This window comes from Microplitis mediator, chromosome 2 (genome assembly GCF_029852145.1).
Source record: "Microplitis mediator isolate UGA2020A chromosome 2, iyMicMedi2.1, whole genome shotgun sequence".
In the NCBI taxonomy this organism is placed as follows: domain Eukaryota; kingdom Metazoa; phylum Arthropoda; class Insecta; order Hymenoptera; family Braconidae; genus Microplitis; species Microplitis mediator.
In genome coordinates, this window is record NC_079970.1 from 20,882,433 (window position 1) to 20,907,680 (window position 25,248).

Genomic DNA, 25,248 nt, shown 5'->3' on the forward strand with positions numbered 1-25,248 from the left:
CATTAAAAGTGGCGCCAATAATAATTTTTGAAATTAAATTTTTTGGACTTCGCTCCAATCAGTCAAAGGTTAAATTTTTAAAATCAAATCTAGGTTAAAAAATTCATTATATTTTTTCATATAAAGTAATTTAATAATAATTTAACAATCATGGCTAATAAACAACGTGTTCTGATGATATGTTTAGGTAACAATAACTTAATTTATTATTTTATTTCACTAGATCAAAATATAAATTTTCACGAGTGAAGTCAGCCGACAATTGACAATTTTTAAATAATTTAATTCCACACTAATAAAAATATTGTTTTTAAATTTAAACAATGGAATTTAAAAAATTTATGTACTTGTTTTTAAAAATATTTCAATTGTTCAGAAGAACAAAAAAAAATTGATGGATGTCTAATGATAATCTGAAGTTAACTGTCGTTTAATAATTTTTTTCAAAACGATAAATTATAAAAAAATTACACCTGTAGTTTACTTGATTTCCTACATGTGCTTATTTTTAGTTTGTTTATTTTTGTAATCGATTTGTTGAAAACATAATCCGAAAATTTTGAATTGCCTGTTAACTTCAGGATCATGAATGTCTGCTACTTTCAGTATCACTGCTATCAATTAATTTTAAATAATTATTATTTTTAGGAAATATTTGTCGTTCTCCTATAGCAGAAGCTGTTTTTGATGATTATATTAATAAAAATAATTTAAATGATAAATGGCAAGTTGATAGTGCAGCATTAATTGGTTACCATACTGGTAAATCACCAGATAGTCGTGCAATGAAAACTTTGAGAGATAAAGGAATTAGTAATTATTCACATCGTGCCAGACCAGTAAGATAAAATTTTTTTTTTACTTTTACCTTGGTGGAAATTGTTCGGACTTTTCTCTGAGAAACTGAAAAAGTCTTTAGAACTTTAGAACTGATTTTTTCAGAGGAAATTCGGAAAAATTTCCACCAGGATAGTGTTCATAGAAAATAAATACCCTCTTCTTATTTTATTTCCACACAATTCATGTCCTAAAAACTGAAAGTCTTACACAGAAACAAAGAATTTCTTAGCGCAAGAAATTTATTTTCGCCCTAAAGAATTTTATCACGCCCAAAATCATTTATTCTGTGTAGTCTGACCCGGAAACCACAAATATTTAAATGCACTTAATAAATATTTATTTAATTTATCTCTTCACTGTCGTCTTATTTATTCAAATCATTTAAATATTATAATACGCAAACTAATTAATCAATTAATCTATCAATTATAGATTACGAAAGATGATTTCAATAAATATGATTGGATTTTTGGAATGGACGAGGACAATATTTCTGAACTAAATCGTCTAAAACCCTCTGGCAGTAAAGCTAAAGTTGAATTATTGGGTTCTTATGATCCTGAAGGAGAAAAAATAATTCGAGATCCTTATTATGTAATTATTTATCAGTCAATTAATTGCTTATATCAAGTAACACAATTAATCAATATATTATTTCTTAACTTTTATAGGATGACAACAGCGCAGGTTTTGTTAAAGCGTACGAACAATGCGTAAGAAGTGTCGAATCATTCCTACAAAAACATTAATGTATAAATAGCACGTGATATTTTGGAATAATTATTTAGTTATATAATTTTTAAAAATCATTGTTAATAAAAATGTCTGATAAAAAACGTGTGTTGATGGTTTGTTTAGGTAAATTATTAATTATTTTTATATTTACAGCCACTAATTTTATAATATTTAAAAAATAATTATTGTCATTAACGATTTTTATTTTTAATTATTATAATTATTAAAAAAATTAATTAAATAGGCAATACATGTAGATCACCAATAGCAGAAGCTATATTTAATGATTACATAACGAAAATGAATTTAAATAACTGGGAAGTAGACAGTGCGGCATTACGTGATTACCATTTAGGTCAAACACCAGATGAACGTGCTCTAGTAACTCTCAGAGGAAAAGGAATTATAAATTATTCACATAAAGCTAAACTCGTATGTATTTAAGTATTCATCTTAAATCAACGTCCCCTTTTTACTCTATTCTAATTACTTATAATTAAAACAAATTAATTAGTAATATTTATAATCATACACAGAAAAAAAAAGAATTTCTTGTTGTAAAAAATTTTTACTTACCCTAAGAAATTTTTTGTATTATGAATTGAAAACAAAAATTTTATTGAGTCAAGAAACTTCTTCTAGTCTTAAAGGGGAAAGGGGTCTGAGATACAAAAAAAAAGTATCTTTTTTTCAGAGTATCTTCTATATTAAAATTCTTAAAATTTGTGACAATAATAAGCATCATTCCAAGAATTTTCTGCTAAATTTTCATGAAAAATGAGCCAGCGGTAGTGGGGAGAGACAAGTCACCTCAAAAAAAGTCTCCATGTCGTAGGCAGGATAACTCATGACTGCCTCATCTGAAATCAAAAAAACCAAAAAGATTTCTTTAGTACATAAGTTTATTTTGGATTTGAACGAAGGAATAAACAAAATATTCATTTTCAAATTTTGGGTAAAAGTGCAATCAAAAAACTCTGATTTTTGCCAAAAATTGTTCCTTTTGTTTAATTAAAAATTTCGTTCAAATCTAAGATAAACATGTACTAAAGAAATCTTTATGGTTTTTTTATTTCAGATGAGGCAGTCATGAGTTATCCTGCCTAGAGCATAGAGACTTTTTTTACGTGACTCGTCTCTCCCCACTACCACTGGCTTATTTTTCAATATTTTTTTATGAAAAATTAGCAGAATATTCTTGGAATGATGCTTATTAATGTCACAAATTTTAAGAATTTTAATAAAGAAGATACTCTGAAAAAAGAAACAAAAATCACTCTTTCTCTCCCTAAGAAAATTTTTGTTTTAATTTCATAATACAAAATTTTTCTTGCACCGAGAAATCCTTTTTTTGTGTAGTAATGATCATAAATACTTAAATTAATAATCAATAGATAACGAAAGAGGATTTTAATTCGTATGATTGGATCTTTGGAATGGATGAATTTAATATTAAAGAACTTGTGAAAATAAAACCGGAAATTAGCAAAGCGAAAATTGAATTATTAGGAAGTTATTATCCTGATAAAGTCGTAATTATTCGTGACCCTTTTGCGGTAAGTTAATGATTATAATCACTAATTAACAAACTCTAAATTACAAAATTATTATTTCAGGACAATAATTGCCAAGGTTTCGTTGAAGCTTACGATCAATGTAACAGTAGTATAAAAAATTTTTTATCTAAAAATAATTTAATCACATAAATTTAAATAATCATTTAACTTTATGTCCTTCAACGTAAACATTTATGATATTACGATCGTCTCCTGAGTAAATAAATCTCTGCAATTGGTCTTCTAAGCTAAAACTTTTTAAATTATCTACCGGTGAGTCCTCAGCATTTAAATCAATCACTAGAGCATCAAATTTTTTACCAGCTACTAGATTGCCGACTTTATCATCTATAGACAAAGCTACAAAATAAATTTATTTAATTAATTTAATAGTTTAATTGATTAATTAATTAAACATCATTTACCTTCAGCACCACCTAAAGTTGCCAAATAAAATACATCGACGTAATTAATCGACTTATAAGATTTATCTTTCATAAATCCAATATGATTCGATACTTGGAGTGCTGATCTCATTACATCAAGTATGCATAAATTATTGCCACCTGCTACGTCTAAATAAATTAATATTATTATTAATTAGGGTAGAGGTAAAATACATTTATATCAATTTAATTAATTAAAATTACCTGTACCGAGTCCTACAGTTATCTGATTACTTCTTAATCTCTGGATATCACAGAGCCCACTTTTTAAATTAGTGTTAGATGATGGGCAATGAATGATTGCTGACTTACGATTATTTAAAATTTTTAATTCACTGTCTTCGAGATAAACTCCGTGTGCTAGTACAGTCTATTGAAATAATTATAAATATGTAATTTAATGTAATTATTATAATAATTTAACGTACTTTACTTGTTAATAATTTGGCTTTTTCATAGACTTCTGTGTATGTAGGGCAATCAGGGAACAATAATTTGCATTCTGCGATCTCTCCAATATTTTCTGATATATGAGACTAAAAAATTATTTAATTATTTCTGATATTTATTTATAATCACATCTGGTGCTATCGCGTTACTCGTTTCAAAAGGACGTATTTTTATACTTCCTTTTGACTAGAAAACTTTTAGGCCAAAAGGGTTTGTAATTTTTTTTTTATTGAATCGTTTGTAGACTTAGTGCCAAAAATTTTTTTTCCAATTTTCAGATCTACAAGAAGTCTATGATATGATTTGCTATTAAAAAAAAAATTATACGGTCTTTTGGTTTTAAATTTGGTAACTAAAGACAAAAGGGCGTATAAAAATCTAAGTCACTTTGGAATTAGTAACGCGATATTTCTTAATTAAAAATTTAAATAAAAATAATTTTTGTAACTGTTACTAATACAAGGGACAATTAATTTATATTTTGAGTTGCAGGTCTCATAGGGCGTAAAAAAAGTTTTTAAACGAAAAAAATTTGTACTTTATTTTTAACTGACTAAATAAAAATTTATTGATTAAAAAAAAAAAAATTTTTTTTCAAAATGTAAAGAAAAAAAAATGTATTTTTATTTTGGTTCTTTTGGATGTTTTAATAAAAAGATTCGAGAAAAAAAAATTTTGTATGACTTTATGACACTCGAGTAGGCCGGAAACCATAAGAGCGTAAAAACAAAATTCAAAATAAGTAAAATTTATATTTTTTCATTTTTATATTTCAAGATGAAAAATAAGTCGATTAATAAAAAGAAAAACTCTTTATACTCTTATTCCTTTACAACAGAAACGTTCTTATGACAACGATTAAATTCGTAGGAAATAGGACTAGGATATAAATGAATTACTTTAAATAAATTGGACGTTTCGTCATGTATTCATGACTTCCTCAGCAACTTATTCTGAGTATAGACATAGACCAAACCTAAATTGTTAAATATTTGAGTTCAATTAACAATAATTAATTTAAAGTCAAACTTTTACAATAAGAATGAGTCAGATTACGGCAATAATTTTAATATATAAGGTCATTCTTCATAGTTTCTATGTATTAGACAATTGAATTATAAGAATAAGTTGCTGAGGAAGTCATAAATAAATGACGAAACGTACAATTTATTTAAAGTAATTCATTTATATCCTAGTCCTATTTCCTTCGAATTTAATCGTTATTGTTAAGTATGGACACGAACGTTAAAACGTTCTTATAAAATTTGAAACGCGATGTAATAACATGACGTAGTACTAAACTGTTACCTTATTTTTTTACCTGAATATGAAGATTATATTCTTCAGCAATTTTACCAAGTTCTTTAAGTAATTCCATAGTACAACTCAATGCAAATCTCGGAGTTATAATTGGACTGACTAATGAACACTTGAAAGTAATTAATTAGTTATTAGTTATCATAAATTACTACAAAAATTTTTAAAAATAAAATGATGGATTGAAAATTATCTCAAGCAAATACTCACTTTAAGTGCATAAATGTCTTCAATAAATTTTCTAGTATTAGCAATAGATAGCGATTTATTTTCGTAATAATTATCATCACGTGCCCTGTCCATATTTAATTTACCAACAAATGCACGTTGATGATATTTAGCAGCTTTCTTGGCTAAAATCAAAGACGCTTCATTGTAAAGCGAAGCAAAGTAACAAGCTGTTGTTGTTCCTAATGATAACGTACGTTTCTATAAAAACAATTTTCTAATAAATGAATTTTAAAATTAATTGATAAATAAGTTGATTAAAAATAACGACTTTAATTACCACAACAAAGTCAAATACTTTATCAGCAAACTCGTTGTCTGAGTACTTTAATTCTAGTGGAAATGTATGAGCTTCTAACCAGTCAAGTAAACTTTTATCATAACCGAGTCCTATGTTCGGTAACTGAACAGCATGGACATGACAGTCAATAAATCCAGGTACTAAAAATTGTCCTTTGTCTAATTTTGTAACAACATCTGCTTCTATGTCTGATACTTCTGGTTTTTTGAAAACTTCAAGTATCTAAAATTAAATAAATAAAAATTTTAAGTCAAATTTCCTTAATAAAATTATATTTATTATTGAGAGTTTACCTGCCCATCTTGTACGAGTACCCCAGCATCCTCAATAATTTGTAACTCAACTTTAGCTGATTTATTTTTAATTGTCTGTACAATTGGCCCAATAAATAAAAATTTTTTTCCTGTCATTTTATGATAGAAATTATTTACTCAGGCGTATTTTGAATATTTGAAAGTTTTCATATGGCAGCGTAAAAGAACGAATGTTGGATGTAAAGTCATCTAAGCTTGACCCATTCATCTCGATTCAAGATTAAGACACGTGACTTCATCCCCACTATTTTTTCATTCATTATCGCTCTATTTGAGACATAAAATTTTATGTAAATATTGTTGCATTTATGTAAATATATACAAAGAGTTTTTGACTTTTTTTGCGCACATATCTTCTATTTATCGTACATCAATACACATATATATTTATGTAGATTTTCCACGCGGGATACAATCTCCATGACATTGACATTTGTTTTATTCTGCTCAGAGACGTCATGAAATTTACTCTCTTTGTTTAATCTTTTATGAGGGTTGTATATATTATAAAAATTATAATTTAATATTTATAACTTTTAAAAATGTTTCATAAACTTTAGTAAATAATTAAAGAAAATAAAATCTCGATAGTTAGAGTTTTTGTTTTCTTAAATAAATTTCGATATGAGAAAAAAATTTAAAAAAAAAAGAGAATATTTCTGGAGTAGTAAATTTGTTTACTGAATTACCTAAGTAGCATAGAGACAACTTTAACATGTTTTTATATAAATACGACATACAGATGGTCCTAGAAGTCATAGGAAATTTGTGATTTTTTTTTCGTTCTAAAAAAATCTTTTAGATGATTTATTTTACCATTATTTAATCATGAATGATTTCGAGTTTATACCAAACGCGCTGAATCTCAGGCAATGCAGGATCCTAAAAACCACCAAATCCAACAAAAACTATGTGATAAATGGACCTAAGAAGAGGATATGCAATCTAGTCAATTCTCTGCATAGTGATGTCAACTTCTTCCAGGGGTCATACCAGAATTTTTGCTCTTGGATTAGAAAACGATTATTAAAATACTAGCTGCGCACACACTGTAACTTTTAAGCAACCGATTTTCTCTATTTTCTTTGACACACAGTTAAATTCGATATTGTACAACAATCTAGCCCTATTATCTCATATGGTGACCGGTCATAATATCCATCATAAAAATATCCAATGCAAAAATATCCATGAAAAATCTCCAATGCAATAGTATCCATTGAAAAAATTATCCATAAATAAACATATCCAAATTAAAATAATAAATTCTCAAAAATATCCAAAATAGCAATTCTTGGAACTGTTATTTTTGCATTGGATTTTTTTACATTGGATATTCTGGCCTAGAACCATCTCATATATTGTATATTGTATTATAATTAACTAATGTTAAAATGATGTATAGTGCCGATTGGCGTAATACATAAATAAATAAGTTATTTGTAATTTACTTTCTGTCGTCACTTGTGTCAAGTCTTTTAAGCAGATATTTTTTCGGTGATATAAATTTCTGATCACTGTCAATATTTTGGTGCCTTATTGATAAGTCAAAAAAACAGCCTCAGAACATCTATCTTATGGATGTCAAAAAGCCAAGTGTGCTATTGGGGTATCATCAATAAAATACATATTTTGTGTTAAGAATTTGTCGATATCGAAAAATAATTTTGTCTTCTAAAAATTATATAATTTTTCATTAAGTCATAAAAAATTCTTTCATTTATTTAAATTCCCTAAAATATGAGTATAAGCTTTATCTAAGAATTATTTTTTAAAATATCGAGTTGATTTTAAAAATTATTGTATTGAAAATGAATTTTTTCAAAAGAATATTTTACTTTCTAATATTTTTTCATTGTTGAGTATATGAATTAAAATTTTTGTCGATCTACTTTGTAACCAAGGAAAATAACAAACTAGTTTATCAGTCAATAAAATATTAAGTGCTGCTTACTAAAAACACTTTGAATAATTTTTAAAATTGATAATTCAAAAAAAAAAAAATGAGTGGGAAAAAAAGTGAATCGAGTGATTCGAGAAAAATGAAAAAAATTGACAAAACACCTTCGGTAGTTTCTCATAGAGAATACTTAGATATGGACACTGATGAAGAAGAATTCGGTCGTCAAGGTTTTAATTATCAATAATTAACTTTTTTTTTAATTATTTAAACAAAATAAATTTAATTTTTAATTAAATATGATAATTTATAACAGAAACTCCGGAGCCAGATGAAGAACTTCCTCCTGAGCCCGAAAAACCAGCATTTACCGGGGAACAATTACAAATACTTGTATGCATTTATAATTTATTTACTTACTAAACAAATTTAAAGTGTTTTAAATTCGTAATGTTTTTTAGCTCCAGTATGTTAAAAATTTAACAGCGAAACCACACGAAGAAATCATTTTTTCACAGAAAAATGTTGATGTTATCCACGAATACTTTTGTAATCCATCTCACACAATATTGACAATTTTTTATACTGATTTTGAATGGAAAGTATTTTTAAATTTCCCTCCATATCCGCAAAACGGACTGACTTATTTTCTCCGATCCCCGTGGCAAGTTTATACTCCCGACAATTTTATGTCGACAGTAAAATTTGGGAGTTTAAATTATTTTGAAAATTCATTGCTTAAATTTTTTCAAAATATTTATGCTCCAGTTGCATTCGCTCACGATCGATGGCCGATAGGTATCAATAAAAATAATTCATAATTTATTTTGTTAATTAAATGATCAATTATTTTTTTGATTTTTAGTTAAAAGAGATGAAATTTTTTCAAACATAAATAAATTAATAAGTCACCTAAATGACGCAACGTATTACCCAATGGGTCTGACTATTCTTTATGTACCCCGCGAAAAAATATATTGCGGTGACAAAAAAATTATAGATTGTAATCATGGGTATGAAGAAGACCCGAAAGCAAATAATAAGAATTTATTAGAATTAAATATGAGGGAACAAGATAACAGTGGATTAATCGAACGACTTGAACGAGTTGCTCGTTATTGGGTAAAACAAATCAGACAAGTATTGCGCGGTTCAAATATTCCAGCAAGATCAGCTTCCAGGTCTATCATTGATGAAATAAATTTCTGGAACTACAGATGTAAACATTTAAAATATATTTTTTATTACTTTGTTACATATTTTTCACATACATATATAGATAGATATATTTTAAATATTTATAATTATTAAAATACTTGAATTATTTTATTTGTTCAATTTTTGTTTCATGCATTGAAAATATTATTTTTAATAAATATTTATAAATATATTTTTTGTAAATTATAATTTAAAAATATTTATTTTTGAACACTTTAAATTTTTTATTTAATTATTTAAATATTTATATTTGTATTTTAGTTGAAACTTTGAATTGCCTTCATAATCAGCTGACAAATAAATGTATTGTAAATATTATTGAGACACTGAAAAATTTTAAATCATCAAGTATCGATGACTTTACTATTTTAGTTACGGAAATTGAAAAATCACTTATTGAAATAACTTCAAACATTAAATATTTAAATTTATTCGTCGATTATTGTTGTGATTTTGAAATTCCTAATGATATTGATGATTATACGACTAAAATACTGTATTTAATACGATTCGTTGCTATTAATTCTAAATTTTACAACAGCACGTATGTTCAAAAAAAATTTTTATTTATTTTCTACTCCTTAGATTGAAAATACGATTTGAAAATTATTTAAATTCAAGTACTACACTGACAGACATAAATATTAATGTTCACTGCACATTTTCCTTGACATTTGAATTGAACAATAATTTGAAACGTCTTCGGATAAGATGATTTATTTTAAAATGACAAATAATTTAAAATCGTATTTTTGACACAGAATTTTCAACCCACTAATTAATAAAGTAAATGACAATAATTATTAATTGGTAGTGATAAAATCGAAATACTTTGCCGTGCATTGGGCACACAAATAATAAATCAATGTAAAAAATATATAAATCTTGATATTATACTTGATGAAGATCCATCAAGTGGCAAACAAATGCTTCAGCACTCAGTTTATTCTTGTCAACGTTTTAAAGAAATTTTTGATCAGGTAATTTATTTATAAAATTTTTTAATTATAATAATTAAGAGAAGTATTTAAAGGGAATCATTACATTTTAAATTAATTAATAATTTTTTTGGATGTTTGGATAAAGTAAGAGACCCAGTGCCTGATCAGAGAACTAGTACCCGATGAGAGAACTACACAAAAAAAATTCTCAGCTGAAAGTAAATATTCTCGATTCAAGAAAATTTTTTTTGAAAGCCTCAAGTTTCTCGGATGAAGTAAAAATCTCTGGCCAAGACGAATTTTCTTTAACCAAAACAAATTTTCTTGACTCAAGAAAATCTTGACTGTTTCCGAAAACGTTTGTCTTCCAAAATATTTTTTTAACTCAAAACAACTTTTTTTTCTGTGTAGTACTCAATCACTCATGTATTTGTATATCTAGGGTAGAGGTACCGTTTTTGGCCACTTTAGGGCCAGTTCAAAAATTCAAATAAAATAATTTGTAAAAGACCCAATCACATAATCAATTTTTTAAATATGTTTACAGATACTTCTCTCTCACTATTAAAATGAAAATATTTTTTAACACCTTTTCATTAATAAAAATAAAAGATTAAATGTCCAAAAGTGGAGCAGTGGCCACAAATGCTACCTCTACCCTATATCTATATTTACTATACATAGAGGTATACAAATACATAGAGTGATCGGGTACTAGTTCTTTGATCGGGTGCTGGGTCTTTTTTTTACCTTAGTCAATATTATTAAAACTAAAAATATATTTTAAGATTAATAATTAATTTTTCTTTAACATAATTATTTAAAAGTCTAAGAACTAATTAATTAGTCGCCTGAAAATTATTCCAATTGTTTAAAAACTATTGATCCCTTGATTACAAAATAAATAATTAATTGGTAATTCGTGTAAAAAAACAATTATCGAAAATTTTTCAAATTCTATCAAATTTAAACCTTTCAGTTTAACTTTTAAATTTTATCTGCACTTTTTTGTAATATTTTCAAAAAATTAAAGTCAAAGTGCCGAATTATTTGAAATTTGAAAGTTCCTCATACGGAATATTTTCATAACTTTTTTTTTACACTCATTATTTCATACATTTTTTTATTATATGTTAAGTATCACTTATATTTTTTTACAGTTAATAATAATGGACAGACATTGTAATTCATCAACAATATGTAGTGTTGATAAAAATAATATATTTAATCATATTGATACATTTATTCAACGATGTGAAGATCTCATTGAAGTTACAAATACAAGAATTATTTTCGATAAGTAAAAAAATAGTAAAATTAATTCATGAGTGAATTTTATGTCAATGATAACAATAAAAAATATATACATATATATTTATAGATGTGAAGAAATACAAGTAATTGGTGGAGCAAAAGCAGCAGAACACGAATTGAAATATAAAAAAATAGAAAAATTATTTAGCAAAACTCTTGAGGAAATTAAAAAAAAACCTGAGTGTATTTTAGATGTCACCGAGTTCACTTGGTTGGATAAAATAAAACTCTTTCGTAATAAAATAGAAGACATAGACAATATGATGACGAATTTAATCCACGACATATTCGAAAATGTATCGACGATAGAAGAAGCTCTGGAAGCTTTGTATGCAATGAAGCGTTTTGTGATACGAAAAAATTTACAAAAAACACTCGATAATTACTGGACGAATATTTGGAAAAAATTTAATGATGAACTAGAATTAATTATCGCTGATATCGACGACGAAATTTTACTTTACGATCGCTCGATGACTTCTTATGCCGGCGCCGCGACTTTGTTGCATTTGAAAAATAATTATCTGACTACACAATTTAATATGCTGATAAATGCTTCTGATTGGTTTGATGATAATATTGCGCAAGAGTAAGTCTACTATTTTATTTTTTTAAATAAAACTTTATAAGCAATTAATGTTTTATTTATTTATATTTATTTTAGAGTAATTATTGAAAAATATAAACGTATTCAAAGTACGTTATCAGATAAAATTAATGCAATTAATATTAAATGGGAGCAAGAATTAATGAGCGATTCAATTATTAAAGAAATGCTTAACAATCCAATTATTAAATATTCCGATTATCCAAATAATAAATTAATAGAAGTTAATTTAAATTTTAATTGTTTAGAAAATATCAAGTCTGTTATTGAGTAAGTTTATTATTAATTATTACATTAATTATTGATTTAAATAATTAGAAAATTTGAATAAAAACCAAATTTTACAAGAAATAAAATTATTCAAAAAATATAAAAATTTATTTGTTGCCGTAAAATGAATAATGAGGAGGGAAAATATACCTAATTATTTTTTATTTTAATGAGAATGTTTTGTATTTTTAAAAAATCATTTTTCATTAAACAAAAAATAATTAAGAATATTTTCCCTCCTCATTATTCATTTTACGGCAACAAATACAAAAATTATTGAATTGTTTTGGAAAATGTTTTTTTTTTACGTGATTTGAAAAATTAGATAAATATTTAAATAAAATAATAATTAGTAGACTTGTAATAATTGAATATAAAATTTATAAAATTAATAATCAATATTATGAATTAATTAATTTAATTAATGAGGTAATTTTTTTCAGATGGAAAAGTATGAAGTACGAAATTAAAAAAATATCACCGAAATTAACACAAAAATGGAATTTATTTATGATACGTTACATAAAAGTTGATTATTTATGTAAATATTACAATAATATCATCGCGAAAATGAATAAAGAAGAATTGATGTTATTTAAATTGGTAATTGATGAAATTAAAATAATTGTAATGACTGGAGTTCCTAAGAATACGTGGACGAGTGAATCTATTGATAAATTTTACGACGAATGTTTCAATAATATTTATCAAGTAAATTATTCAAGTTAATAATTTGAATATTTAATTAATTATTATTTCAAATTTGGTAGTTTTTAATTTTTTCAGCTGAAAAGAGTTATAGGAGATTATAAATTGTCAATTAAAAAAATATACTGCTGTTTAAAAAATATATCTAAGACATTATTTGTTGAAGGAACAATTAATTTAATTTATACTTTAGAAGAGTTTGAGAGTCACTTGAAAAATGTCAGGTAAAAAATTAGTTAATTTTTAAATAGTTAATTATTTAGTAATTTCAATTAATTAATTTAATTTTAAGAAATCGAAGTATTGAAAATATCAATGAAGAGTGCAAACAAATTTATAAGTTGATTTCATTGATTAAATATGACATAAGACGTGACGATAAGGTTTGTAATTAATATTTTTTTAGTTGATAGTTAAATCCAAATTAATTATTTTCATTATTTGCTTGAATAATTTGTAGACTCCAAATTATTGGACGACGTTTGTAGAGGAAATAATAAAAGATTTGAAGGAGTGCCTGCTTATAAATATTCGTAAGTCTTTATTATCAGCTCGCAGGTTTTTTGAAGCCGATGGTCTGACGAATCCCGAGCCATTATTGATAATTGAAGCTGATTATTTAAATGATAAAGTAATTAAATAAGAAGAAATTTAATAATATTGATGAATGAATGAAATTTTTAGTGACATAATGGACCCTCAATATTTTTAGATTGTTTTACAACCGGATGTGGAAGAAATTAAAAGAGTTATTGAACTAATAACGGCGTTGAGTAATGAAATTTATTCAATTGAAAACTGCAATAAAATATTTGAGTTGATTGATTTACGTTTGGATGATGGAATAAATTTAATTGAAGTCGATGAAGAAATAATGGGATTGAAGAATCATGTCAAGAAAGGTAATTATTGATTATCATGAGCATATTTAAGTTTTTTAAGCTTGGATTTAAACGGAGAAGTCTTGCTATACTTCTTGATCATAATAATTGATTATAATGACATGATAATATATTTTCACTCGGGTAAATGGAGTTGAGTGCAACTGATTAATTAAACCTGTCATTAGAAATTGATGATTATTAATGGGTCTATTTTAGAAACGGAAATTGTTATTGAAGCTCTAGATAAATTTATCCAATCTATTAATATTACGAAAGATCTATTGGATGTTGAAACAAAATTAAGTGAAATGAAACAGGACGCTCGGAAGTATGACAGAAATATTTTAGAGGAAGAAATTCAAAGGTACTTTTTAGTATTACTATTATTAAATATGTATATAAATAAACTCTTTTATTAGTATATTAAGTTTGGTACTTTAAATTTTGTTATTTTTTTTTTTAGATGCAAAGAACTTTATAAAGTTATTTCTTTGATAGCAGATAATATAAATATATATTTTGTATTATTAAAGACAGTTAACATGAAATCGCGATTTTCAGAGAAATGCGATTATTTAAAAGACATTCTATTTGTTGAACTAAGCAGATCCACTTGTTAAATATATATCTTCTTTAAAATATTTATTTATTTTTGAAAGTGTCATGGATTGCATTGTCTACATAACAACTTTAATCTCACAATAAAATAGTCATTGTCATTAAATATTTTATAGAAAAAATTTAAATTATCAAAATATAATCATTATTATATCGATTAAATAATATATATGTTCAAGTATAAGTAATATTTGGAGAAAAATATTTTTTTAAATATTATTAAGTAGTAAGTCATTATTAAAAATAATCTCATTTATATCAAAGTGTCTTAAATGCCAAAAATTCTTTAAAAATTTAACGCTAACAAACCTGGTATCAAAACTTAATAACTTAATTATTAATTAAAATTTTTAACTAACAATAATTAATGCACATAAATAAGTACGTAAAAAATAATTACTAATTAGTTTTTAATAAATTCTTAAGTATAAAAACCGTAAAAAAAAAATCTAAATCCTAAATAATGATAATAGATTCTTATTTTTTAAACATAAAAGACACTTTGATAATTACTTAAAAATAATTTCATATATATTTGGCACATTAAGTAGGTAGCAGATTAATAATTTAACTAGATTCATTGGCAATAGATGAGGATTCCTGATCAAGCGTAACAGTAAACACGGGACTGTCGGAATGATTTTTTAAATTAACTAATTCGCTGTCAGAACCGCTGCTTGATTCGATAGCACCATTGCCTTTGCTGTTATTACCTCCAGCAGGCGGCAATAAAAATATCAAAGACAGCGCTATTATCACGTGCCACATGCTATGTGTGTACTGATAATTAGCCTCTGTTTCAACGGTTGTAAATAAAACCAGACCTATACTCGCTAAGCCTAAGCCTATAAATAATTTAATCAGTAAATTACGTGACCATTTACGTATTTTCAATTTGTAAAAATTATAAACAAACGATCCAATAGGGATTACTATACCGATAGCTAAAGGCACTAATATACTTGTCAATCCAGTTTTGTTGGATTCAACGCAAAACGCAATTATAAATACACCAAACATATGACATACTGGTATCAATTGCAGCGGCAAACGCGCTATCGCGACCAGTGTTACCCAGAATGCTAGTATGCTAGAAAAAAAATCACAGTATTGCAGGACTTCGTAGCTGGCAATGCAGTATGTCATAAATTTTTGATCACAGGCATGATAAAGCGACGAAAATAACATTGTAGAAAAATATACCAGGGATTCGGTGTACAATTTACGATTTATTGCCAAATAAATCGCTGGTAAGAAGAATCCATTACTCAGTATTAACATTAAAAATGATAAAAGTAGTGATGAGTGTATATTTACGTTTGTGTCATCTGTACATCCCCATCCTTTGTACCCTGAAAATTATTTTTTTTTTAAATTAATTACTTACTCAATATCTTAGGTAAAAAGTAGGGGTGTGCGAATCGACCTCGAATCGAATAATTCGAACAGTTTCGAATTATTCGCAACTTTTCGAATTATCCGTCAATTTTAAAATCATCTTAAAGTTTTTGAATTATTTGTAACTTTTAAAATTACTCGATTCGAATTGATAAAATTCTGATCAGCTTTCGAATATTCAATTTTTATTTAATGGAGAGCTTGGTTTCTAAAGTAACCGAAAATAATTTTTTCGTAGATTTGTATCTAAGTTCTATTTACCTCCGACAAAAATTTGAATAAATGGAAAAAATATTAAAATTTTAAGTCGTTCAAAAGAAAATTCTGGAATTATTCGGTATCCTTCTGCTTTATTATAATTAATTTATAAATTAAATAATTGATAATATTTACCACCAAAACAACTACAAGTCGTATAATGTAGTAATCCACGATGAATTTCTTCACAAATCCCATGACTGCCGCACGACTGCGGCCCAGACAAAACACATTGTCTTGTATGAATATTCAATGACACCAATATTTCATTAACGTCACAACGAACAACTTTTCTATAAACAAATAAAAATAGTTTATAAAATACAATTTAATGAGTGGAAATCGTGTGACCCGTCGGTTATAAAGCACAGCCTCTCCGCTTCGCGTCCGAGGCGTGCAACAAAGTAAAAAAAAAAGTTATTGCTAAATAAAAATAAAACGTACCCATTATCAAGACATCTAGTTTGCAATGCCACGTGCCAGGTATCAGGTTGCGGATAAGGTATCAACAAATGTCCGTCACGTCTATCAATAGACGAAAGATTCATCATCATATGATTGTCATGGCAAATTATTTCCCCATTATAACGATCAGGTACTCGAGCACGACGTACACAAGCAATAACAATTACCTGTTGTTGAGTCGTAAATTTATCTACCTCCAAGTGAACACCGATGTCCAGCGAACCTCCGACATCCACCAGCGGCAGTATATTAAATTGTGCAATCACTGGATAATTGTCGGTCAATAATATCCACGGAGTCAGCCATTCACGTCCTTGAAATAAGTAAACTCCAGAAAATGTTTGAATTTGTTTAACGCGAATAAGTTGGAATCTACGCGGACATGGGTCATCTTTGTTATCATTATCTTGACCATTAAAATTTTTATCATTAATCATTAATTGATGACTTGTATAATTAATACTTATATTTGATACCCAGTGATGCATCAATGTACTTTCTGTTATTTTAATTGGACATTCTATAATAAAAAAATTAATTAATTAATGATTATCTATATTATTAAGAGAATAATTATTTAATCAGTTAATGTTGTCAATTTTGGTATCGTTGTGAAGATCTTAACTTGAATTTGTGCATTTTCATGGCTTAAACTCTTTTTTATTGCCAAGTATCGAGATAAATCAAGTTATCTACGTCATTCAAAACACATTTAAATTACGCGCGAAAAAGAAAGATGATGTTTTTTTTCTTCAAATAAATTAATACATATTTTAATTATTCTGTCACGGAATATGACTAAATGTCAATGAATATATAATTTATATTATTTATATCGCGTTACTAATTCCAAAATGACATATTTTTATTCGCTCTTTTGGTTTTAAAGCCAATAGGGCGTTTACAGAAAAGAAGAATTCTTTGACACAAAAAATCTTTACTCGCCTAAAGAAAATTTTCTGCATGAATTTAAAAAAAAAATTTACTTAGAACTAGAAAAAATTTCTTGGCGCAAGTAAAAATTTTCTTGGGGTAAGTAAAAATTTTTTGCGTAGTGATACTTGGGCAGTTACGTAATGACTCGTTATTAATTAATTCATTACTTAATAAATAATAAACTTACCGGAAATAGATACTTTTACATTAAATTCAACAATACTGTCTGAAACTACAAGCAAATAATAGTAACTATCATCGTGTGGTGTTCGTTCAGTAAACGTATATGTACTATTAGTTGATAAATTTTTCATGGTTAAACTGCTGGTATGATTAAAAACTGGCATCGTACGTCCTTGTAATGCCAAAGCTTTAATACAATTTTTTGATACTTTATTTGAAGCCGCTACTTTAAATTTACAATCCCATATTTTAACGCTAAATGTCCACGTTCCTGATGGTATAAATATTCTAAAAAATTAAATATTTATTAATCTATTTCATTCATTAATTATTAAAATAATTATCAATAATGTATGTAAATTTTTTTTACTTGTAATAAGTTGATGGTTGACTAGTTTTCATAGTACTTTCATGACCAATTGGTATACTCTGTATACCATTAGCTTGTAGCCAAACCGCTACTGAGCCAATACTATAATGACACTTATGACCGATCCCCTAAAATTAAATTTGTATTTTAAATTTATTTACTGATTACCACCAGGGTTTGGGTAAAAATATAACTAAGTAACCTCTTGTTGAACTTTTTCATCCCAGTGACTCATGTAAGCACCAACAAACCAATCACCAGGTTCTGGACTATTTACTGGTACTACTGTTGTTGTTTGGAAGTCGTAAGCAGTGACAGCGGTTACTTTAATAGTGTCATTTCTTGCTGGATACATATTTGGTGGGAATGATGCATTATTAACTGTTATTACTGGATAACTACCCCATTGTAAATGTCTAAAAATAAATTTATTTTATTAAATTAAATTGACAAAATGTATTATTTTAAATGTCATAACAAAAGTCTACTAGAATTACAACCTCAGAGAAAAAACACCCGTATAAATAATTATAGATTATGGTAATTATGGAAATATTTTTTTGACAGTAATGTGATAAAGTAAAATACGAATTTTTTATTGAAACCGGATGTAACTTTTTTAATTGTTTACCCTCAAAAATAACTCTATCGGAAACGTTGATTTAATTTTTCAATAAATGTATCAATTATTTAGTGGAAATTGGGAAAGAGAAATACGTAATTGAATTATGATTTTAATCAAATTTGAATTTTCATACAATTTTTGTTACTAACTTGAAAAATTTCTATTTTTACGCCGAATTATTTTATCTAAATTGGTTAATTTATCTAAATTGGTTATTCTAATTAGGAGAATCTACCGGTCGATATCTTGAATTCTTGCAGTACAGAAGTTTTTTAAAATAAAATTGCAAATAAAATAAAGTAGTAAAGGAGGTAAATCCACAACTTAAGGTCAGAAATGAATGAAGTAATTAATTATAATATATAATTCCTGATTGAACAAAACGATTCATTTAATGATGAATGTATATAATAGTAAAATTGAATCATTTTGAATCGTCTTGAAGGCAGTGTTAAAATTCTACTCAACATCTTTATTCAAGGGAAGTAGCTACAACTCTACTCATTCACGACTTTTCTCAGCCTCAACTCTACTCACAGTTTTTTTTTACTCAGCTATAACTCTGCTCAATTATATCTTTACTCAGTTTCAACTCTGCTTACAAAGAATTGCTATTTTATCGATAGACTAAAGTACGTAAGTAGAGTTATAGCTGAGTAAAGTTGTTGCTGAGTCCAGTTGAAGCTGAGAAAAGATATAACTGAGTAGAGTTAAACCTGAGTAAAAAAAACTGTGAGTAGAGTTGAGGCTGAGTAAAGTCGTGAGTGAGTAGAGTTGTTGCTACTTTCCTTGAATAAAGATGTTGTGAGTAGAATTGTAAGGTGTGCCGTCAACTGATCCCAACAATATTATACCACGACAAGTAATCCCTACAAATTGATCCCACCGAGATCTGATCCCATCAACAATTGATTTTTATCAATAACTAATTTATATAATTTAGCTTTTTATATTTACAACAGTGAATTTTAATTACTCATGTCATAGTAATTAATTAATAATTATTTTATGAATTTTTCAGTGGGATCAGTTGTCTGTGGGATCCATCATCGTGTGATTACTTGTCGGGGATCAGTTGTCATGGACCCGAATTGTGACACTGTCGTTTTGAATCGTTTCTTTTAATCAAGAATAAATTTTTTTATATAAAAAAATAACTAACATGTGTACTTCACGTGGTACACAATTTTTTCCATCCATAAAAGCAGCAAATTGCCATGTCGCACGATAAACTTCCTTAGGAACAGTGTAATGAAATGTTGCAACGTCACTGTAGCTTTTGAAAGCATGTAAAGCACCTTCTTGACTTGCTTCTGGCATCAAACTTGTGACATCTGAAATTTAAATTTAAATAATTTTCAAATAAATAAATAAATAAGTAAATTAATAAATAAAACTTACTATAGCAGGACAATAAAAATAATCCAATATAAATAATTACTAATTCATATTTTATGACAATATTTTTAAATAGCATGACACTTGTTGTAATTGGAAGAATAATTCATATAACAAAATATATAACAGATAACAATAATAATGAGTTAGATTTTAATTAAAAAAATTTATAAGTTCAAGGACCACTTGGTATTGAACGGATTAACTCTGACACTGTTGACATTTTTAAATAACTTTATCTTTAAATATTTGACAGGCAAAAATATATATATTTATATTTTTAGTTAATTAAATATCACACCAATTTAGTAAATATATATTTGAATTATTTATTTTTAATATAGACATAGAATTTTAAAAATATATTTTTAAATTTATTGATAAATTGAACACTTTTGGTATGTCCTAGTCCTAGTTATATATTTTTTTGTTGTATATATATTATGACATAGATATTTAAGGTGATCTTTCAAAAAAGTTTAAATGAATTTGATTAGTTGATAAATTTTAAAAAGTCTAGTTATTTAATTTCATTACCAATCACATTCTTGTTATTTAAAAATAATGAAGTCAATTTTGACGAATTAAAATTTACTTTTACTTCTGGAATTACTTACCATTGGTTTAAAACAAAGCGCGGGCTTTTTTAAATTTATGTCAAAATGTATCTACGATGGTAACATATATTTAATGTTTACCTGACGCACAAACAAAAGGTTAGAGTTTGAAGTTTCAAGTTTAAATTTTGTACTTAAATCAAATAAACTACAGTATTATGTAATAAGAATAAGTAAAGTTTTTAAATATTATTTAAAAATGTTTTACAAGGATAATTATGACAATGATATGTCATATTACGATGACGATGAGAATGATTGTTTTGAGTGCAACAATTATAACCTAAATTACAAAAACAATCCACCGAATCTTGACGTTTATGATGATTACGATTATTTAGAACTAAATAACAGCGAAACATTTTTAGAAATTTTAAATAATTGCGTCTTTACCAGCATTAATGCGACAAGTAATTTCTCAACGTTATTTGTTGCCAATATTTTACTACGAATTTTAATGCAATTTAGTAAGCGTTTATATTTATAATTATTTAAATAATTAGTGTGAATCTAGCAGACTCGAGACAATTTATAAATTTTAAATACATATAAAAATTAATTACAATAATGAAATTTAAAAAAAACGCGCGTACTGATTTTTTTACTGGTTTAAGTACATGAGTAAATGTAGCAGGCATAGGACAATTTTTTAATTGCATATAAAAAAATTTAAAAAATGCATGTACTGAGTTTTGAATTTTCTAAACATGCATTTTTTTAGTTTTATTTTATAAACATTATAATTTATTATGTCAAAGTTTTAAAAACTGTCCGCTGTCAGCTGTCCGCTAACTTTACTATCATTTCAAATACGCATTTTTAAATTTGTATTCAAAAATTTAAACAATTGACTCTTGTTAATTACATTCACCCTCATAATTATTTATGATCCTGAAATTATGAGTGTGAATTGAATTGACCAGTGGCAATTTTTTAAATTTTTGAATAAAAATTTTAAAATGCGTATTTGAATTAATGAAAAATCAATACGCGCTTTTTTTCAAATTTTATTACTTTAATTTATTCAAAATTTATAAATTGTCTCACGTCTGCTACATTCACACTCATCCTGAAGTTTGAAAACAATTAAAAATTTTTGGGTTTTTTTTTAACAAATTAATGACAAAAAAAAAACTAAAAATATGCATGTGTAGAAAAATAAAAAATCTACAGGTGCAATCTTTTGAAAAAAATTTTTTTTATAATTTATCATGTCTACAAAAATCCAAAAATTATTACACGTCAGCTAACTTGAGTATCATTAATTATTTATATTATTTATGATGATTTTAATTTTATTCCTAAATTTTTTCAGTGCCATCTAAAATATATCATATTATATCAGTAATAATTGGGATTTTTATTATCAATTACTATGCACACGAATCATTGTTACTAATGTTTATATACACACTATTATCATATTTATGTTTACGTGTGCCAAAAAAATATCAAAGTGGAATTGAAATGTTTATAATTACTCTGCTAACAATATTGTATTGGTAAATTTTATTTCATTTTTTTAAGAATATTTATCAAGTAGATTTTTTCTAAATCCATCAGTTTCAAATTGAAATTCATCTTTTATTTAGAAAATAATTTATTGCAGTTTCGTATTTCTATCGAATTTCGGTACTGTAATTTTTTATTTAATTTTTCCTTCGATTAAATATATAACAAATTTTAATATCGACAGCGAATATTCAATGGATCCAGTATCATGGCATAGAATCCGTGGTATCCTAATGATTGCCGCAATGAAAGCTGTCAGTATATCTCTAGACAGCAATAAAAATAAAAATTTATCATTTAATATATGGGAGTACACTGGATATATATTTAGTCCTATAACATGTATATTTGGTCCGTGGATTTCTTTTAATAATTACAAAGCAATTACCACTGGAGCTATTGAACAAGAATTAACTATTCGGGTACGAACACTCTAAATAAAAAAAATTATAAATTTATTTTATTTATCAAAGAATAAATATTTTTACACAGCAAATCAGTAGCCTGTGGCTCCTTGACTTGGGTAATGCGCTAAAAAATTTCACAATCGCGTTGATATTTCTGAGCATCTCTAATTGTTTTGCTCAGTGGCTCATACCCAATTATATCAGTGATGGAAAGTAAGGATTAATTAATTAAATTAAATATTAAATCTGGGTAACTTCGTCCTTGTCCGTAGATAATTAAATATCACTTTAATAATTTTTTTACCCACGCAATCTAAAAGCTACGAATACTTAACGCTGTTGTAAGATGGAAGTTCAGAAATTTTTTTGAAGGACTCAAGTTACTTTGACGAGGCCAAAGTTATTCCGGTTGATTGTAGATTGAAAATATTTTGTAAAAATAATTTTTTACAGATGGTTTACAGCATATGGAGACGCTCTGTCATTTAGATCATCCCATTACTTTATATGTTACGTTGCATCAACAGTATTATCACTTGGTGGAGTTACATCATTAATTCATCATCAAAATACCACTCCCATGGATTCAATATCACCAGCAACAATAACAAGACCAATTGATATTGAATTACCGCGTTCATTAGTTCAAGTTGTTATTTCATGGAATATACCGATGCATACATGGTTAAAGTCATGTAATATAATATACTATTATTATTATTATTATACACTAACGCAAAAAATTAAAGGAACAAAATAATTATAGAAATTTTTGGAAGGCTGAATCTTCGTAGAAAATTATCGTATCGAGATTTAAAAAAATTTGAAATCTCTAGTTTTAAGATCTTTTGATTACAATTTTTTTTAGAGCTACGACTACTGCGCAATTATAAGAGATATCGCAAGGCAAAAATTTTTGAAATTTTTCTTTTTCTTTCAAAAAGCCCATGGGCCGTGGAAATTTTTTTCAGCTAAACCAATTTATAGATCAGTTAGCAAAGTTACTTATCTTTAATTTCCCTGGTGGAAATTTTACGGACTTTTCTCTGAATAACTCTGAAAAAGTCTTTAGAACTTAATACCCTTTTTCAGAAAAAATTCCGAAAAATTTCCACCAGCTTCTTTTCTTTTTAAATTTTATTAACAAGATCTTGAAACTAGAGGTTCCAAGCTTTCAAATCCTTTTGAAAATCTCGATACGATAATTTTCCGCAAAAATTCAGCCTTCCGAAATAAAAAATTTTTTTATTCCTTTAATTTTTTGCATTAGTGTATTTTAAATATTTCATTAATTTAATTTCCCAATTTTATTTTATAGATATTTTCCGTCCTTCAGTAAAACATGTCGGTAAATTTAATGCCGTAATACTGACATACTTAACAAGTTCATTACTCCACGGATTAAATTTTCAAATAGCTGCAGTATTATTAAGCTTAGGTTTATATACTTACATCGAGTTTAAGTTACGTAATCATTTAGCCAATACATTCAATATTTGCATTGGATCACGGCAATGTAACTCATCTTCATCCTTATCATCGATTATTTATTTTTGCGGTGGCACCAAATGTCACTATCCATTAAATTCAAAAAACAGTATTAAAGTCTTACTGATTAATTTTGGATTCTCATTACTCGCAGTATTTCATTTAGCTTATTTAGGTTTAATGTTTGATACCTCGGAATTACAAGAAACTGGTTACAATTACTCACATACTATTGATAAATGGTCACAACTTGGATTTGCCAGTCATTTGATTGCACTTTCTACTTACATTACATACTATCTAATTATTTAAACAAATAATTATTTGTACTTAATATTTTTTTACATGTACATAAATTTTCATATTTTTTATACTTGCATATCAATAAAAAATTTCATCAAGATTTTACTAAATACTTTTTTTTATTATTACTCCATATAAAAAATTAAATAATTAAAACAATAAAATTAAAAAAAATGCGTGTACTGAATTTTGAATTTTCTAAACATGCTTTTTTTTATTTTTATTTTATAAACATTTTAATTTATTATTTCAAAGTTTTAAAAATTTTCAGCTGCCCGCTAACTTTACTATTATTTCAAATACGTATATTTTTTAATTTTTATTCAAAAATTTAAAAAATTGACTCTTGTTAATTACATTCACACTCATAATTATTTATGATCTTGAAGTTATGAGTGTGAATTTAACTGACAAGTGGCAATTTGTTTAATTTTTAAATAAAAATTAAAAATGCGAATTTAAATCAATGAAAAATAAAAAAGCTACAGGTGGATATTAATAAAAAATTTCATCAAGATTTTACTGAATATTTTTTTTATTAATCAAATTAATAAAATGTTATTAATAACAAATAATCATAATATCGTACTGTAAATTAACGCATTACTTTTGAAGTTAACAATATATAGGCATATATATTT

At 26.2% G+C, this 25,248-nt stretch overlaps 6 protein-coding genes across 6 annotated transcripts; 4 read left to right on the forward strand and 2 right to left on the reverse strand.

Annotated features, from left to right (window-relative positions):
* Nucleotides 1-28: 28 nt before the first annotated feature.
* Nucleotides 29-2,007, forward strand: LOC130663276 (low molecular weight phosphotyrosine protein phosphatase-like). Its single transcript, XM_057462405.1, has 5 exons — nt 29-187; nt 649-839; nt 1,273-1,434; nt 1,512-1,698; nt 1,820-2,007. Exons 1-4 carry the CDS (start codon nt 151-153, stop codon nt 1,587-1,589), a joined length of 468 nt encoding a protein of 155 aa, XP_057318388.1. The 5' UTR covers nt 29-150; the 3' UTR covers nt 1,590-1,698; nt 1,820-2,007.
* Nucleotides 1,817-6,296, reverse strand: LOC130663274 (guanine deaminase). The gene is made up of 8 exons (XM_057462402.1): nt 6,167-6,296; nt 5,853-6,095; nt 5,555-5,773; nt 5,349-5,456; nt 4,006-4,113; nt 3,782-3,947; nt 3,557-3,706; nt 1,817-3,491 (listed from the first exon to the last, which is right to left on the reverse strand). Exons 1-8 carry the CDS (start codon nt 6,281-6,283, stop codon nt 3,292-3,294), a joined length of 1,311 nt encoding a protein of 436 aa, XP_057318385.1. The 5' UTR covers nt 6,284-6,296; the 3' UTR covers nt 1,817-3,291.
* On the forward strand, nt 1,874-3,349 carry LOC130663278 (low molecular weight phosphotyrosine protein phosphatase-like). Its single transcript, XM_057462406.1, has 3 exons — nt 1,874-2,007; nt 2,970-3,131; nt 3,192-3,349. Exons 1-3 carry the CDS (start codon nt 1,876-1,878, stop codon nt 3,279-3,281), a joined length of 384 nt encoding a protein of 127 aa, XP_057318389.1. The 5' UTR covers nt 1,874-1,875; the 3' UTR covers nt 3,282-3,349.
* Nucleotides 6,297-8,138: 1,842 nt separating the features above from the next.
* LOC130663223 (uncharacterized) lies at nt 8,139-14,723 on the forward strand. The gene is made up of 16 exons (XM_057462342.1): nt 8,139-8,317; nt 8,404-8,480; nt 8,549-8,885; nt 8,953-9,306; nt 9,567-9,849; nt 10,111-10,288; nt 11,407-11,546; nt 11,628-12,149; nt 12,225-12,437; nt 12,881-13,148; nt 13,224-13,369; nt 13,438-13,528; nt 13,606-13,776; nt 13,858-14,047; nt 14,246-14,393; nt 14,493-14,723. The coding sequence occupies exons 1-16, from the start codon at nt 8,191-8,193 to the stop codon at nt 14,647-14,649; spliced, it is 3,402 nt and encodes a 1,133-aa protein (XP_057318325.1). The 5' UTR covers nt 8,139-8,190; the 3' UTR covers nt 14,650-14,723.
* A 194-nt stretch (nt 14,724-14,917) lies between these two features.
* Nucleotides 14,918-20,698, reverse strand: LOC130663272 (post-GPI attachment to proteins factor 6-like). The gene is made up of 8 exons (XM_057462400.1): nt 20,284-20,698; nt 20,045-20,216; nt 18,460-18,673; nt 18,258-18,385; nt 17,892-18,175; nt 16,748-17,288; nt 16,439-16,596; nt 14,918-15,999 (listed from the first exon to the last, which is right to left on the reverse strand). The coding sequence occupies exons 1-8, from the start codon at nt 20,357-20,359 to the stop codon at nt 15,215-15,217; spliced, it is 2,358 nt and encodes a 785-aa protein (XP_057318383.1). The 5' UTR covers nt 20,360-20,698; the 3' UTR covers nt 14,918-15,214.
* A 270-nt stretch (nt 20,699-20,968) lies between these two features.
* Nucleotides 20,969-24,707, forward strand: LOC130663051 (protein-serine O-palmitoleoyltransferase porcupine). The gene is made up of 6 exons (XM_057462102.1): nt 20,969-21,364; nt 22,213-22,399; nt 22,594-22,831; nt 22,902-23,029; nt 23,270-23,511; nt 24,135-24,707. Exons 1-6 carry the CDS (start codon nt 21,097-21,099, stop codon nt 24,614-24,616), a joined length of 1,545 nt encoding a protein of 514 aa, XP_057318085.1. The 5' UTR covers nt 20,969-21,096; the 3' UTR covers nt 24,617-24,707.
* Nucleotides 24,708-25,248: the final 541 nt, after the last annotated feature.

Coding starts and splice junctions, on each gene's coding strand:
- LOC130663276 (XM_057462405.1), top strand. CDS start 151: ATGGCTAATAAACAACGTGTTCTGATGATATGTTTAG. Junction 188..648: donor TGTTCTGATGATATGTTTAG/GTAACAATAACT, acceptor TATTATTTTTAG/GAAATATTTGTCGTTCTCCT. Junction 1,435..1,511: donor TAATTCGAGATCCTTATTAT/GTAATTATTTAT, acceptor TAACTTTTATAG/GATGACAACAGCGCAGGTTT.
- LOC130663278 (XM_057462406.1), top strand. CDS start 1,876: ATGAATTTAAATAACTGGGAAGTAGACAGTGCGGCATTACGTGATTAC. Junction 2,008..2,969: donor ATTCACATAAAGCTAAACTC/GTATGTATTTAA, acceptor AATAATCAATAG/ATAACGAAAGAGGATTTTAA. Junction 3,132..3,191: donor TTATTCGTGACCCTTTTGCG/GTAAGTTAATGA, acceptor TTATTATTTCAG/GACAATAATTGCCAAGGTTT.
- LOC130663274 (XM_057462402.1), bottom strand. CDS start 6,283: ATGACAGGAAAAAAATTTTTATTTATTGGGCCAATTGTACAGACAATT. Junction 5,774..5,852: donor AAGTATTTGACTTTGTTGTG/GTAATTAAAGTC, acceptor TTGTTTTTATAG/AAACGTACGTTATCATTAGG. Junction 5,457..5,554: donor AAGACATTTATGCACTTAAA/GTGAGTATTTGC, acceptor ATTACTTTCAAG/TGTTCATTAGTCAGTCCAAT.
- LOC130663223 (XM_057462342.1), top strand. CDS start 8,191: ATGAGTGGGAAAAAAAGTGAATCGAGTGATTCGAGAAAAATGAAAAAA. Junction 12,150..12,224: donor GATGATAATATTGCGCAAGA/GTAAGTCTACTA, acceptor TATTTATTTTAG/AGTAATTATTGAAAAATATA. Junction 12,438..12,880: donor AATATCAAGTCTGTTATTGA/GTAAGTTTATTA, acceptor AATTTTTTTCAG/ATGGAAAAGTATGAAGTACG.
- LOC130663272 (XM_057462400.1), bottom strand. CDS start 20,359: ATGCTATTTAAAAATATTGTCATAAAATATGAATTAGTAATTATTTAT. Junction 18,386..18,459: donor ATGAAAAAGTTCAACAAGAG/GTTACTTAGTTA, acceptor ATTTAATTTTAG/GGGATCGGTCATAAGTGTCA. Junction 17,289..17,891: donor TGTAAAAGTATCTATTTCCG/GTAAGTTTATTA, acceptor TTTTTATTATAG/AATGTCCAATTAAAATAACA.
- LOC130663051 (XM_057462102.1), top strand. CDS start 21,097: ATGTTTTACAAGGATAATTATGACAATGATATGTCATATTACGATGAC. Junction 22,832..22,901: donor AACAAGAATTAACTATTCGG/GTACGAACACTC, acceptor ATTTTTACACAG/CAAATCAGTAGCCTGTGGCT. Junction 23,512..24,134: donor GCATACATGGTTAAAGTCAT/GTAATATAATAT, acceptor TTTATTTTATAG/ATATTTTCCGTCCTTCAGTA.